General features: G+C 47.1%; 1 protein-coding gene across 7 annotated transcripts in view; it reads right to left on the reverse strand.

Moving 5' to 3' along the window:
* The window catches only part of LOC137534830 (uncharacterized), a 78297-nt gene that overhangs the window by 12546 nt on the left and 49389 nt on the right, over positions 1-16362 (reverse strand). For all 7 annotated transcript variants that reach the window (XR_011024384.1, XM_068256492.1, XM_068256489.1 and 4 more), the window contains 2 exons: positions 6408-6507; positions 3867-4811 (listed from right to left, as the gene is read on the reverse strand). Coding sequence is in view for 6 of the 7 variants with exons in the window: in XM_068256492.1 (XP_068112593.1) it covers positions 3867-4811; positions 6408-6507 (1045 nt within the window). In the remaining variant the exon portion in view is untranslated. The remainder of the gene's footprint in view (positions 1-3866; positions 4812-6407; positions 6508-16362) is intronic.

The raw sequence follows: 16362 nt of genomic DNA on the forward strand, positions 1-16362 counted from the left end.
TACCCCTTGCGCAGCCTGGCCAATTGGCGCTAGGTTGCGCTATAGGGTGGATCGGGATTCCCTGTAACGTTGGCGACGTCGATGACGTCACTCCGTTCGTCGCCATGGCGACGGGGGTAGCCCTCAAGGAAATCCCGTTCAGAACGGTATTTCCTTATGGGCAAGCGGCGCCGGCAACGATCTGACAGTACGTGGGGACGCCGCAGGGAGGGGGGAAAGCATGTAGCTAGCGCTAGGCTAGCTACATGCTAAAAAAAAAAAAAAAAGTGAGAAAAAACCCTCCCGCGGCCACACAATTCATACCGCCAGGGAGGTTAATGGCATCCTTGTTACCAGAACCTAATCAAATACTTGCCCATAAAAATTACCTTCTTTACTGGCACCTAACTCTAACCTCCTAATTGCCAACATGACTAATGTACCCCTACTTATTTGCACCTAAATCTAACCTCCCAGTAGTAGCTGATATGACTAACCTTTCCCTACTTTATGCCCTAACCTAACCTGCTGCTGTATTGGTGGGTAAGATTGTCTCAAACAAAAACCAAAGCTGAAGTCCTCAAAGTGCACCCCTGTAAAATACATGCTTCACCCTTAACCAATAATAATGCATTGCTGATGAAAAACGAGAACTCCCTGCTGTTCCCGAAGTCTATATGTGATTCGTTTTTTTTCCCCTGTACTAGAGGTGTGCACAGGTTTAGGGGCAATGTTGTTCCTCTGGTGTATCATGGCAATCTGCAGTGATGGGGAAATGTGCAGGGGTTGTTTTTGGAAATGGCAAGTAGCCTTACAATTTTTGACTGGACGGCTGAGTTTGCTATCGTGGTTTCCTGTGCTAATGTTAGATGCTAATTGGTTAGACTGAGCAGCAGTGTGTGTTCTGTCTAAATTCCTCCCTGCATCCCATCATTGCCCATATGAGGGTGTCAGGGGGGAGAAACCAGCCAGTCTTTTGTTGCAAACACAAATCTGATAACCTGACCCTGCCCACCTCCCTTCTGCTGCTGAAAAGTTAAAGTGTAACCGAGCTGAAGCTTGGGTACAAAATCAGATACTTACCTTAAAGTGTATCAGAGGCGAGGATTGCTAAAAGTTTTATACACACCTGGGGCTTCCTCCAGCCCCCTCCGTGCAGATCACTCCCTTGCCGCAGTATAAAGCCTCCTATATTGTCTGGTATCAGCCCCATTCTCTGCTGCCAGTCGGCGCAGTGCAGCCAAATGTGCTCCCCATCTCATTCCTGAGGCTGGGAGCGTTCTGCGGCGTAGTACTTTACAGGCGCTGAGCGCTCCAGGTGACGGGACCACAGCGGGGCGGGTGCGCGTGGCCGGGCCTCGCATGGTCAGTACACCCGACTGACCACAGAGAGCAGGGCTGATACTGGAGGAGGCTGTAAGACCGTGGAGAGGAAGCGATTTGCACAGAGGGGGCTGGAGGAAGCCCCATGTATGTATAAACCTTTAGCAACCCTCATCTCAGGGCCACTTTAAGGGAGGGAAGCCTCAGAATCCTATGGAGGCTTCCCTTGCTACTCCGTTGTCCCCCATCGCTGAGTGCGTCCCCCCCCTTCCCGAGGATATGCGACAAGGCATTATTGCTAATTACATCGGGGCCGCGCAGCTCATCATCCTGGATTATGGCCGTGCAATAACCCAGTGGTTCCCAACCTTTTCCGGCCTGGGGAACACTGTCTGACCAAATTTGTCTCCGGGGAACGGCGGGGGGGGGGGGGGGGGGGGGATGTCGGTGATGCGGCCCCCGGTTGTTTGCGCGACCCCCGGTTGTTTGCGCGACCTAGTGGACAGTGCTGTGCGCAGCAGGCTAAGGGGGGGGGGGGGGGTGGTGCGGCTGCAAAGCTAGCATAGTTGCCCCAGTGTAGGGAGTTCAGTTACCTCAGTATAGCTAGTATAGTGCCCCAGTATAGCCAGAATAGTGCCCCAGTATAGCTAGTATAGTGCCCCAGTATAGCCAGCATAGTGCCCCAGTATAGCCAGCATAGTGCCCCAGTATAGCCCCCCAGTATAGCTAGTATAGTGCCCCAGTATAGTGCCACAGTATAGCTAGTATAGTGTCCCAGTATAGCCAGTATAGTGCCCCAGTATAGCCAGAATAGTGCCCCAGTATAGCTAGTATAGTGCCCCAGTATAGTGCCCCAGTATAGCCAGTATAGTGCCCCAGTATAGCCCCCCCCAGTATAGTGCCCCAGTATAGCCCCCCAGTATAGCTAGTATAGTGCCCCAGTATAGCCCCCCAGTATAGCCAGTATAGTGCCCCAGTATAGCCAGTATAGTGCCCCAGTATAGCTAGTATAGTGCCCCAGTATAGCCAGAATAGTGCCCCAGTATAGCTAGTATAGTGCCCCAGTATAGTGCCCTCCCGCCCGTCCCCGCGACCGCCGCTGTTATTACCTTAACAGCGGCCGCTCTCCCCTCTCCGGCGCATGTGTTTATTCTAGCAGCGTATCTCCGGCTGCTCTGTGTGATGCGGAAGGAAGCAGGGCAGCGGCTTCCTGTAACGGCGATATGTATCGCCGTTACTATGGTAACCGAGCCCTGCCTCCTTCCGCATCACACAGAGCAGCCGGAGATACGCTGTTAGAATAAACACATGCGCTGGAGAGGGGAGAGCGGCCGCTGCTAAAATAATAACAGCGGCGGACGCGAGGACGGGCGGGAGGGGGAGAAGAGGACGGCACACCAGGCAACGTTCCGCGGCACACTAGTGTGCCGCGGAACACTGGTTGAAAAACACTACAATAACCGACTGAGCCTGCCTGCGCAGTAAGCTGGAGCCTCAGCGTGGGTTCCCGCGGCCATAAACCAGGAAGTGGAGCTGCATGGCCCCAATGTAAAGGGGGGCCAGGCTCCATAACAGGAGGGTTTCAGACAAGCAAGATAAGCCTCAATAGGATCCTGAGGCTTCCCTCTCCTCAGGGTAAGTATCTGATTTTGAACCCAAGCTTTGGCTTGGGTTTACTTTAATGCATTGTGGCTAGTACCGGAACTCGGCAGAATCTCATCATCACCAATTCCTGTCTAATTCCTCCCTGTTCTGTGTTTAACAAGGAATTTACCTTACCCTTTAAAGTCAGTTGAAAAATGGTTTCTTACTGCAGGCAATAAATGCTCCACTATACACCAAGCAGAGAGAGCTGGGAGCAGGTGGGTGTGGTCAGGTGTGCTGGGGAGGAAATTCCCATTCTACCAGCAATAGGGAGCTACTGGATACTGCCAGTCAAAAACCTACACACAGGGCCAGGACAAGGTTTTCCTGTAGCTGAGGCAGACATTCCAAAGTGTCCCCCTTCCCATAAAGTTTTTCCTAGTGCCTCCCCCCCCCCCCCCACCTATAGATTACCCTGGAGTCTAGGGGCTCCCCTATAGATTTCCCTGGTGCCTAGTGGCAGTGGCCTCCTCCCTCCCCTATGGATTTTCCTGGTGTCTAGTGGCAGTGGTCCGACTGCCTTGGCCTGCCGCCTACAGACAGTATAGAAAAGGCTGGATATGCTATAGCCTCTGGGCGCAGACCTACAAGGGCGTGGGGAGCAGGGCCCGACTTCTGTCCACCATCCCTCTCCTTGGGCCCCCCTTCTGTCACTGTGCTTGCAGCTCTGCACCCTTGACGCTCTATGCTCACAGGCTGCAACCTATCCAGCCTCTGTCTCAGCCCTGCCTACAAACATGCAATGCACCAAATATGGTACACTGCTAATGAATGCAAATTTACTCTATGTATTGTAATGTATATGATAAACCTTTATTACACTTCCACGTCCCAATTCAGGAGCTTGGGAATAGAGTATTGGCATAAAAATGTATGCAGACACCATATATCGCATAAAGGACATGGTTAAATATGATCACCTGTATGGTCTCTCTTATGTCTAATCAGACTGGATTTGTGGATGAATCCTCTCTCACACTGGGAACATGGATACGGCTTCTTCTCGCTGTGAGTTCTCCGATGTCCAATGAGATGTCTTCCGCTAGAAAAGCTTTTTCCACAATCAGCACAGATGTATAGGCAGTCACTAGTGTGGGCTCTCTGGTGCAGAACAAGGTCCGATTTTCCTGCAAAGCCCCTTCCACACTTGCAGCACAAATAGGGACGATCACCAGTGTGAATTCTATGGTGTGCAACTAGAAGCCACCTGTCAATATAGCATCTCCCACATACAGAACAGGAAAATGGCTTCTTTACAGCGTGACTTTTTTGGTGTATAGTGAGGCAAGCCTTCAAGGAAAAACTTTTCCCACACTCTGAGCATGAATAGGGCTTTCCTCGGGTGTGAGTTTTTTCGTGGCATCTGAGATGTTCTTTGATGGAGAAGCACTTCTTGCATCTGGAGCAGGAGAACGGCTTTTTCGCAGTGTGGACTTGGCTGTGAGTGGTCAGAGTTATCTTCTGCCTGAAGCATTTGCCACATGTAGCACAAGCATATGGCTTCACTTCGCTATGAAATCTTTGGTGTTTCCTCAGCTTCAGCCACTTGGAGAAATATTTCCCACAGTCAGAACATGAATAGGGTTTCACCTCTCCCTGCGAGATCTGGTCTCTTCTCTCAGGAAAACAATCCCCATGATCAGAACACTGGCCAGTCTCATCCCCTCCAACATTCAAAGTGAGCGATGTACAGTCAATAAAACTTCCTTCAAGAATGCCGGCAGTGGGTTCCAGATCTGTGCAAGGAGGTAGAGGATGGAGATTTACAGCAATGGGGTTTTCTTCTGCAGAATCAAATGTACTATTACTGCCACCTGGAGAGGGAAGAGGATACTGTTCTGTGCTTTTCTTGACAGGTAGGTCCTCTGAGGAAAATAAATAGATGTAAACAGGGATGTTTAAAAGAAAAACTACACAATTCTTATTTCCTCTCTAAGCTTACAAATTGATATGTTGTCCTTTTGTACTATAGTACATGGCTCACATGGCCTGGCTCACACTGAAAGAGCTTTTTGTAAGCACTTGTACATTTAAAAGCTCTTGCCAACCTAGTGCTATGTGTGTGTTCTCATTTGAGTGAGGGTTTTGTTTATGTTTTTAATCTCCCATAGCATCGCATTATTAGAAGCTCTTCAAATAACAAGTGCTCAAAAAGCTCTTGCAGTATGAACCAGGCCTTAGGGCTGGTTCTCACTGCAAGAGCTTTTTTAAGCACTAGTGTTATGAAAAGCTCTTCCTAATACAATGCTATGGGTGATTTTTACAAAATCCCATTGCTGCAATGAGAAAAAAACACACATATAGGATTACATTAGCAAGAGCTTTTAAAAATTACAAGCGCTTAGAAAAACGCTCTTGTAGTGTGAACTAGCCCTTAAGTAGAACTCCAATCGCAGACAATGGCCCACACAGCTTTAACCTTCCTGGCGGTAAGCCCGAGCTGAGCTCGGGCTATGCCGCGCAGGAAGATCTCAGCCCCTGGTGGGGCGATTGCCTCCATTCAAAATGATGTATGCGCAGCTAGCACTTTGCTAGCCGCGCGTATAGCTCGATCGCCGCCGCTCTGCGGCGATCGCCCGTACGCAGCGGCGCAAGAGGCCCCCCCCCCCCCCCCCCGAGCCCTGCGCTGCCCGGACCAATGAGTTCCCGGCAGAGCTATGGGCTGGATCGGAGGTGTCTGACGTCAGGACGTCGGCTGACGTCCATGACGTCATTCCGATCGTCGCCATGGCGACAGGAGAAGCCAAACAGGGGAACGCGTTATATACGCGTTCCCCTGTTTGCTATTGATGCCGGCGACGATCGCACTAGAGGGACTCATGCGCCCTCTAGTGGTGTTTTATGTAGCTACCACTCTGGTAGCTTTACATGAAACACACAAAAAAAAAAAAAATTTTAAAGGATTTTTGCCAATTTGGCAAAAAAAATTAACCACCAGGGAGGTTAAGATCCTACAATTATTCTTTGAAAACAAGCCATGTGTTCTTCATTAGCGTTGACATGTTTGGAATGTTAGAATTTGGAACTCTGTTGCAAATTCTTCAAAACAGGACCTGAATGTTCTTCAGGCACCGCAGCAAAGCTAGTGGAAAGGTTCATGGCAAGGTCACTTGTGTGTGGTTCACGGCCTGGAAGAAGGACACATCAGAGTCACGTGAAGCACGGCGTGGAACCCAACCCTGTGACTCCCTCCACTCGTGCTAAACTGCTGTGTACGGCATGATCCGGGATTTGACTACTCCTAACACATCAACACTTGTAAAACATGGGAGTATGACTGCTTCTGCACTCAGTGATTGGTAATGGAAGCGCTCTGTAAGTGGCAGGAATCCTCAGTGTCCCTTTTCTGCTATCCATGTAACCTGGCCCAAACTGTTTGACAGAAGAAGGGGCAATACAGATGGGTGTAATGACTTAACAAGCAGAATAGGTGACTTTTTTGTGTAGTGTTTATTCCTCACCAGTTCGGATTTCTGGTGGAATGCTGTCCTCCTTACACGGCTCATCACTCTTCACACATGTATCTTCTGACTCCATTTTAACGTCAATCACCTGTGCCCCCTGCAGAGCACACAGAATGCAATAAATGATATTATTGTGAACACTAAACGCACTGGTATAGATTTGTAAGACAAAGTAAGTGCATACACTGAACAGACAAACTACAGTAACTATTCAGTTTCAGCGATGTAGACAAAAGTATATACATTTTCCTAAAGATGAACTATCACAAAAAAATCTGAAAATTTAAAACATACAAATAAGAAGTACATTTCTTCCAGAGTAAAATGAGCCATAAATTACTTCTCTTCTATGTTGCTGTCACTTACAGTAGATAGTAGACATCTGACATTACCGACAGGTTTTGAGCTAGTCCATCTCTTCACGGGGGATTCTCAGCACGGCCTTTATTCTTTATAAAGACATTCCCTTAAAATGATTAATACAAAGATGCTGGCCAGTCCCCCGGCACACTATTTTGGCAGTTGAACGGATCAACTGCCATTCACTAAGTGCTTTTAAAAATAAAGAAAACCCTGAGAACCCCTATGAGAAGATAGGCTAGTCCAAAACCTGTCGGTAATGTCAGATTTCTACTACCTACTGTATGTGACAGCAACATAGGAGAAAAGTAATGTATGGCTCATTTTACTCTGGGAGAAACGTACTTCTTATTTGTATGTGTTTTAAATTTTACGATTTTCGCGACAATTCCTCTTAAATGCTTTTGAGTTTGCAGCATTTCCTGGGTCACAAAGGGTGAAAATCAATGATACGCAACTCTGCTGTCAAGTCCACTTTGTACAGGAAGAAGTGATCATATACAACTGCCTTTTGTTTTAGAGTGGAGCCGGATCTTCTCTCTCCCACGTTCTGCATCTAAGCGGCTTTACCGTTACACTCCACCAACTCCAACAATGAGCATGCCTTCAAGTGGCCTCCATGGCTCTGCTCCTGTAGCACGCCCTCGCTGATGTCAAGTGGACACACGCCAGCGCTCCAAGGTCACTGATCTTTGGGAACTTCAGTCCACAACCTATTCACCGATGCAAAAAGTGGGAGCAGCGCCAGAAGGGAAGGGCCAACAAGCAGCAAAGTGGGTGGGCCAACTTCAGTTACTCAGGCTCAGCCACCCAATGCAGGGGAAGGAATAAAGGCTGGAAATCCCTTTTTATTAGGCAAGTTAGAGTTTTCTTCCTTAGGTTTACAGAAATGTACATTTAATCTTTTAACCATTTAATGACCGCCTAACGCCGATAGGCGGCGGCAGGTCTTAAGTAGAATTACATGGAAACGGCCGCTCGTTCCATGTCAGTTCACGGAGGGTGTCTCCGTGAACAGCCTGCGAGCCTCCGATCGTGGCTCGCAGGCTAAATGTAAACACCCGGGGAAGAAATCCTCGGTGTTTTCATCATACGGCAGCATCGCCGTAAAAGAGATCGGCGATCCCTGACCTCTGATTGGCCGGGGATCGCTGCCATCTGATAGGCTGAAGCCTATCAGATGCGGCGCAGGACGGATCGCCGTCCTGTGCCGCCCATAGGAAGGAGGGGAGGGAGGGAAAGGGAGCAAGGCGTAAAAAGCGCTGCGGAGATAGCCGGCGGCGATCAGACCCCCCCAGCAGGACATCCCCCTAGTGGGGAAAAAAGGGGGGTAGTCTGATCGCCCTGCCTGTTATATGATCTGTGCTGTGGGCTGGAGAGCCCACGCAGCACAGATGTTAGAAACCAGCGCCGGTCCTTAAGTGGTTAAGCAATACGTGAAATGTGCATGTACAGTGTACACCAGGTTTTGCATGAATGCACAAGATTTTGATGCTCGTACCATTGTGCCCGGGGTCATGGTCAGCATTGCGTCTTCTGCTGCCGATCTCTGCTGGGGAGGGGAGCAGTGTTGCCAACCGCCCGTAAATTTACGGGCAGCCCGTAATTTTTTATACAAATTGAGCTGCCCGTGAATTCCGTAAGGAATTCAGCAGCGTCCGTAAAAGGGCGGCCTATTGGCCGCCCGCTCTGTTGCAGGAGGACAGCAGCGCAGTGGAAGGAGAGCTGTGGGCAGCGGTGGAGAAGGGGGGCAATCCCCCCCCCCTTCTCTCACCTTCGTGCTCTCCCTCCCTGACTGTCCCCCTCCTGATCTGTCTGGCAGTGGCGTTTGGCAGCGGGCGGGACTTACCTTCCGTCTCGCTCCTGCGCCGGAAGTTCTGCTGCTCTGGTCTGGACCAGACCAGAGTAGCGGCCGGCAGATCATCCCGCGCTGGCGACGAGAGAAGACGCAGGTAAGTTCCGCTCGCTGCCGCCTGCCACTGCCACTCAATCACACACATATAACCCTGGCTACATCTACTGGGCACATATACATCTGGCTACATCTACTGGGCACATATACATCTGGCTACATCTACTGGGCACATATACATCTGGCTACATCTACTGGGCACATATACATCTGGCTACATCTACTGGGCACATATTCCTCTGGCTACATCTACTGGGCACATATACATCTGGCTACATCTACTGGGCACATATACATCTGGCTACATCTACTGGGCACATATATACCTCTGGCTATATCTACTGGGCACATATACCTCTGGCTACATCTACTGGGCACATATACATCTGGCTACATCTACTGGGCACATGTATACCTCTGGCTATATCTACTGGGCACATATACATCTGGCTACATCTACTGGGCACATGTATACCTCTGGCTATATCTACTGGGGACATATACCTCTGGCTACATCTACTGGGCACATATACCTCTAGCTACATCTACTGGGCACATATACATCTGGCTACATCTACTGGGCACATATACATCTGGCTACATCTACTGGGCACATATACATCTGGCTACATCTACTGGGCACATATACATCTGGCTACATCTACTGGGCACATATACATCTGGCTACATCTACTGGGCACATATACATCTGGCTACATCTACTGGGCACATATACATCTGGCTACATCTACTGGGCACATATACATCTGGCTACATCTACTGGGCACATATACATCTGGCTACATCTACTGGGCACATATATACATCTGGCTACATCTACTGGGCACATATACCTCTGGCTACATCTACTGGGCACATATACATTCTGGCTACATCTACTGGGCACATATATACCTCTGGCTACATCTACTGGGCACATATACATCTAGCTACATCTACTGGGCACATATATACCTCTGGCTACATCTACTGGGCACATATACATCTGGCTACATCTACTGGGCACATATAACCCTGGCTACATCTACTGGGCACATATACATCTGGCTACATCTACTGGGCATATATACATCTGGCTACATCTACTGGGCACATATATACCTCTGGCTACATCTACTGGGCACATATACCTCTGGCTACATCTACTGGGCACATATATACCTCTGGCTACATCTACTGGGCACATATACATCTGGCTACATCTACTGGGCACATATACATCTGGCTACATCTACTGGGCACATATACATCTGGCTACATCTACTGGGCACATATACATCTGGCTACATCTACTGGGCACATATACATCTGGCTACATCTACTGGGCACATATATACATCTGGCTACATCTACTGGGCACATATACATCTGGCTACATCTACTGGGCACATATACATTCTGGCTACATCTACTGGGCACATATATACCTCTGGCTACATCTACTGGGCACATATACATCTGGCTACATCTACTGGGCACATATACATTCTGGCTACATCTACTGGGCACATATATACCTCTGGCTACATCTACTGGGCACATATACATCTGGCTACATCTACTGGGCACATATACATTCTGGCTACATCTACTGGGCACATATATACCTCTGGCTACATCTACTGGGCACATATACATCTAGCTACATCTACTGGGCACATATATACCTCTGGCTACATCTACTGGGCACATATATATCTGGCTACATCTACTGGGCACATATATACCTCTGGCTACATCTACTGGGCACATATACATCTAGCTACATCTACTGGGCACATATATACCTCTGGCTACATCTACATCTGGCTACATCTACTGGGCACATATAACCCTGCCTACATATACTGGGCACATATAACCCTGCCTACATATACTGGGCACATATACATCTGGCTACATCTACTGGGCACATATACATCTGGCTACATCTACTGGGCACACATATACCTCTGGCTACATCTACTGGGCACATATACCTCTGGCTACATCTACTGGGCACATATATACCTCTGGCTACATCTACTGGGCACATATACATCTGGCTACATCTACTGGGCACATATACATCTGGCTACATCTACTGGGCACATATACATCTGGCTACATCTACTGGGCACATATACATCTGGCTACATCTACTGGGCACATATACATCTGGCTACATCTACTGGGCACATATATACATCTGGCTACATCTACTGGGCACATATACATCTGGCTACATCTACTGGGCACATATACATTCTGGCTACATCTACTGGGCACATATATACCTCTGGCTACATCTACTGGGCACATATACATCTGGCTACATCTACTGGGCACATATATACCTCTGGCTACATCTACTGGGCACATATACATCTGGCTACATCTACTGGGCACATATACATTCTGGCTACATCTACTGGGCACATATATACCTCTGGCTACATCTACTGGGCACATATACATCTAGCTACATCTACTGGGCACATATATACCTCTGGCTACATCTACTGGGCACATATACATCTGGCTACATCTACTGGGCACATATAACCCTGGCTACATCTACTGGGCATATATACATCTGGCTACATCTACTGGGCACATATATACCTCTGGCTACATCTACTGGGCACATATACATCTGGCTACATCTACTGGGCACATATATACCTCTGGCTACATCTACTGGGCACATATACATCTGGCTACATCTACTGGGCACATATATACTTCTGGCTACATCTACTGGGCACATATACATCTGGCTACATCTACTGGGCACATATATACCTCTGGCTACATCTACTGGGCATATATACATCTGGCTACATCTACTGGGCACATATATACCTCTGGCTACATCTACTGGGCACATATACATCTGGCTACATCTACTGGGCACATATATACCTCTGGCTACATCTACTGGGCACATATACATCTGGCTACATCTACTGGGCACATATACATCTGGCTACATCTACTGGGCACATATATACCTCTGGCTACATCTACTGGGCACATATAAATCTGGCTACATCTACTGGGCACATATATACCTCTGGCTACATCTACTGGGCACATATATACCTCTGGCTACATCTACTGGGCACATATACATCTGGCTACATCTACTGGGCACATATATACCTCTGGCTACATCTACTGGGCACATATACATCTGGCTACATCTACTGGGCACATATATACCTCTGGCTACATCTACTGGGCATATATACATCTGGCTACATCTACTGGGCACATATATACCTCTGGCTACATCTACTGGGCACATATACATCTGGCTACATCTACTGGGCACATATATACCTCTGGCTACATCTACTGGGCACATATACATCTGGCTACATCTACTGGGCACATATATACCTCTGGCTACATCTACTGGGCACATATACATCTGGCTACATCTACTGGGCACATATATACCTCTGGCTACATCTACTGGGCATATAAACATCTGGCTACATCTACTGGGCACATATATACCTCTGGCTACATCTACTGGGCACATATACATCTGGCTACATCTACTGGGCACATATATACCTCTGGCTACATCTACTGGGCACATATACATCTGGCTACATCTACTGGGCACATATATACCTCTGGCTACATCTACTGGGCACATATACATCTGGCTACATCTACTGGGCACATATACATCTGGCTACATCTACTGGGCACATATATACCTCTGGCTATATCTACTGGGCACATATACCTCTGGCTACATCTACTGGGCACATATACATCTGGCTACATCTACTGGGCACATATACATTCTGGCTACATCTACTGGGCACATATATACCTCTGGCTACATCTACTGGGCACATATTCCTCTGGCTACATCTACTGGGCACATATACATCTGGCTACATCTACTGGGCATATATACATCTGGCTACATCTACTGGGCACATATATACATCTGGCTACATCTACTGGGCACATATACATCTGGCTACATCTACTGGGCACATATATACCTCTGGCTACATCTACTGGGCACATATACATCTGGCTACATCTACTGGGCATATATGCATCTGGCTACATCTACTGGGCACATATATACCTCTGGCTACATCTACTGGGCACATATACATCTGGCTACATCTACTGGGCACATATATACCTCTGGCTACATCTACTGGGCACATATACATCTGGCTACATCTACTGGGCACATATACCTCTGGCTACATCTACTGGGCACATATATACCTCTGGCTACATCTACTGGGCACATATAACCCTGGCTACATCTACTGGGCACATATACATCTAGCTACATCTACTGGGCACATACAGTGCAGGAAATAAATATTTGACCCCTCACTGATTTTGTAAGTTTGTCCAATGACAAAGAAATGAAAAGTCTCAGAACAGTATAATTTCAATGGTAGGTTTATTTTAACAGTGGCAGATAGCACATCAAAAGGAAAATCGAAAAAATAACCTTAAATAAAAGATAGCAACTGATTTGCATTTCATTGAGTGAAATACGTTTTTGAACCCTTACCAACCATTAAGAGCTCTGGCTCCCACAGAGTGGTTAGACACTTCTACTCAATTAGTCACCCTCATTAAGGACACCTGTCTTAACTAGTCACCTGTATAAAAGACACCTGTCCACAGAATCAATCAATCAAGCAGACTCCAAACTCTCCAACATGGGAAAGACCAAAGAGCTGTCCAAGGATGTCAGAGACAAAATTGTAGACCTGCACAAGGCTGGAATGGGCTACAAAACCATTAGCAAGAAGCTGGGAGAGAAGGTGACAACTGTTGGTGCGATTGTTCGAAAATGGAAGGAGCACAAAATGACCATCAATCGACCTCGCTCTGGGACTCCACGCAAGATCTCACCTCGTGGGGTGTCAATGGTTCTGAGAAAGGTGAAAACGCATCCTAGAACAACACGGGAGGAGTTAGTGAATGACCTCAAATTAGCAGGGACCACAGTCACCAAGAAAACCATTGGAAACACATTACACCGCAATGGATTAAAATCCTGCAGGGCTCACAAGGTCCCCCTGCTCAAGAAGGTACATGTGCAGGCCCGTCTGAAGTTTGCCATTGAACACCTGAATGATTCTGTGAGTGACTGGGAGAAGGTGCTGTAGTCTGATGAGACCAAAATAGAGCTCTTTGGCATTAACTCAACTCGCTGTGTTTGGAGGAAGAAAAATGCTGCCTATGACCCCCAAAACACCATCCCCACCGTCAAGCATGGGGGTGGAAACATTTTGCTTTGGGGGTGTTTTTCTGCTAAGGGCACAGGACAACTTAATCGCATTAACGGGAAAATGGACGGAGCCATGTATCGTGAAATCCTGAACGACAACCTCCTTCCCTCTGCCAGGAAACTGAAAATGGGTCGTGGATGGGTGTTACAGCACGACAATGACCCAAAACATACAGCAAAGGCAACAAAGGAGTGGCTCAAGAAGAAGCACATTAAGGTCATGGAGTGGCCTAGTCAGTCTCCGGACCTTAATCCAATAGAAAACCTATGGAGGGAGCTCAAGCTCAGAGTTGCACAGAGACAGCCTCGAAACATTAGGGATTTAGAGATGATCTGCAAAGAGGAGTGGACCAACATTCCTCCTAAAATGTGTGCAAACTTGGTCATCAATTACAAGAAACGTTTGCCCTCTGTGCTTGCAAACAAGGGTTTTTCCACTAAGTATTAAGTCTTTTATTGTTAGAGGGTTCAAAAACTTATTTCACTCAATGAATTGCAAATCAGTTGCTATCTTTTATTTAAGGTTATTTTTTCGATTTTCCTTTTGATGTGCTATCTGCCACTGTTAAAAATAATCCTACCATTGAAATTATACTGTTCTGAGACTTTTCATTTCTTTGTCATTGGACAAACTTACAAAATCAGTGAGGGGTCAAATATTTATTTCCTCCACTGTATACCTCTGGCTACATCTACTGGGCACATATACCTCTGGCTACATCTACTGGGCACATATACCTCTGGCTACATCTACTGGGCACATATACCTCTGGCTACATCTACTGGGCACATATAACCCTGGCTACCCATTGGCACATATACCTCTGGCTACATCTACTGGGGACATATAACCCTGGCTACGTCTACTGGGCACATATAACCCTGGCTACATATACTGGGCACATATAACCCTGCCTACATATACTGGGCACATATAACCCTGCCTACATATACTGGGCACATATAACCCTGCCTACATATACTGGGGACATATACCGGGCACATATATCTGCTGGCTACATATACTGAGTACACTGGCTGTTTGCCATTATGTGCATTTACTGGTGAAAAGCTGTCTCTTATGTGCATTTACTGGTGAAAAGCTGTCTCTTATGTGCATTTACTGGTGAAAAGCTGTCTCTTATTATGTGCATTTACTGGTGCAAAGCTGTCTCTTATTATGTGCATTTACTGGTGAAAAGCTGTCTCTTATTATGTGCATTTACTGGTGAAAGGCGGTCCCTTATGTGCATTTACTGGTGAAAAGCTGTCTGTCATTACGTGCATTTACTGGTGAAAGGCTGTCTCTTATGTGCATTTACTGGTGAAACTCTGTCTCTCATTATGTGCATTTACTTGCCATGCCCACTTTAGTCGCCGCAAATTTCCTCGAACATGTTGCACCCTACCCATTTGACTGCCCCCTCATATGTGCCAGTCTAGAACCAGCCCTGTACCCCTGCCTACATATACTGGGCACATATACCCCTGGCTACCTGTTCTGGGGACATCTCTCCCCCTGGCTACCTGTTCTGGGGACATCTATATCCCTGGCCACCTATTCTGGGGACACCTATAGACTTGGGGCTACCTATTTTTGGGGAACCACTGCTGTCAGATTAAATGTATTTTGGGGAACTGCTGCAAGATTATGTGTATGTTGGGGGAATCGCTTCGCTGCTGCCAGATTACATCTATTTTTTAGGAACCACTGCCATATTATCTGTATTTTGGAAGAACCTCTGACAGATTACGTGGATTTTTGGTGAAATGCTGTAAGATTACATGTATTTTGGGGGAAGGGGGGGAAACGCTATGGCAGAGCTCAAACTTCCCTGGCAGACCTTTCACAGCAATATTAAAATCATGTATATTTGGCCCCACCCATATTCTGTTGCGTGGCCACGCCCATTTTTCGGCGCGTCGCGCGGCGCAGGGGGTTTTGTCAGTAAAAAAAATCTTTTGTCAGTAAATTTTAAGGTATTTGTCAGTAAAAAATAACGTGAAAGGTTGGCAACACTGGAGGGGAGGGGAAAATTTGACACAGGGTAAAACACACTGGTTAGTGCCACCCTTGTTGCCATGGGTGATACACACGAGAGCCGTGCTCATCACTGCAGACTAACAGTCACGTCCATCTGCCAAAACTGGTGGCTCACCTTTTAAACGAATATAAGCAATTTTACTCAACATGTAACATTAAATTAAGTTCATCTTAAAAAAACACCTAAAGGACAACTATCGCAAAAATCATACAATTAATTTAAAATACATGTATAGACATACAAATAAGAAGTGTGTTTCTCCCTGAGTAACATGAGCCATAAATTACTTTTCTCCTTTGTTGTCGTCACTTACAGTGGGTAGTAGAAATCTGACAGAACCGA

This window comes from Hyperolius riggenbachi, chromosome 10 (assembly GCF_040937935.1).
Source record: "Hyperolius riggenbachi isolate aHypRig1 chromosome 10, aHypRig1.pri, whole genome shotgun sequence".
Lineage (NCBI taxonomy): Eukaryota > Metazoa > Chordata > Amphibia > Anura > Hyperoliidae > Hyperolius > Hyperolius riggenbachi.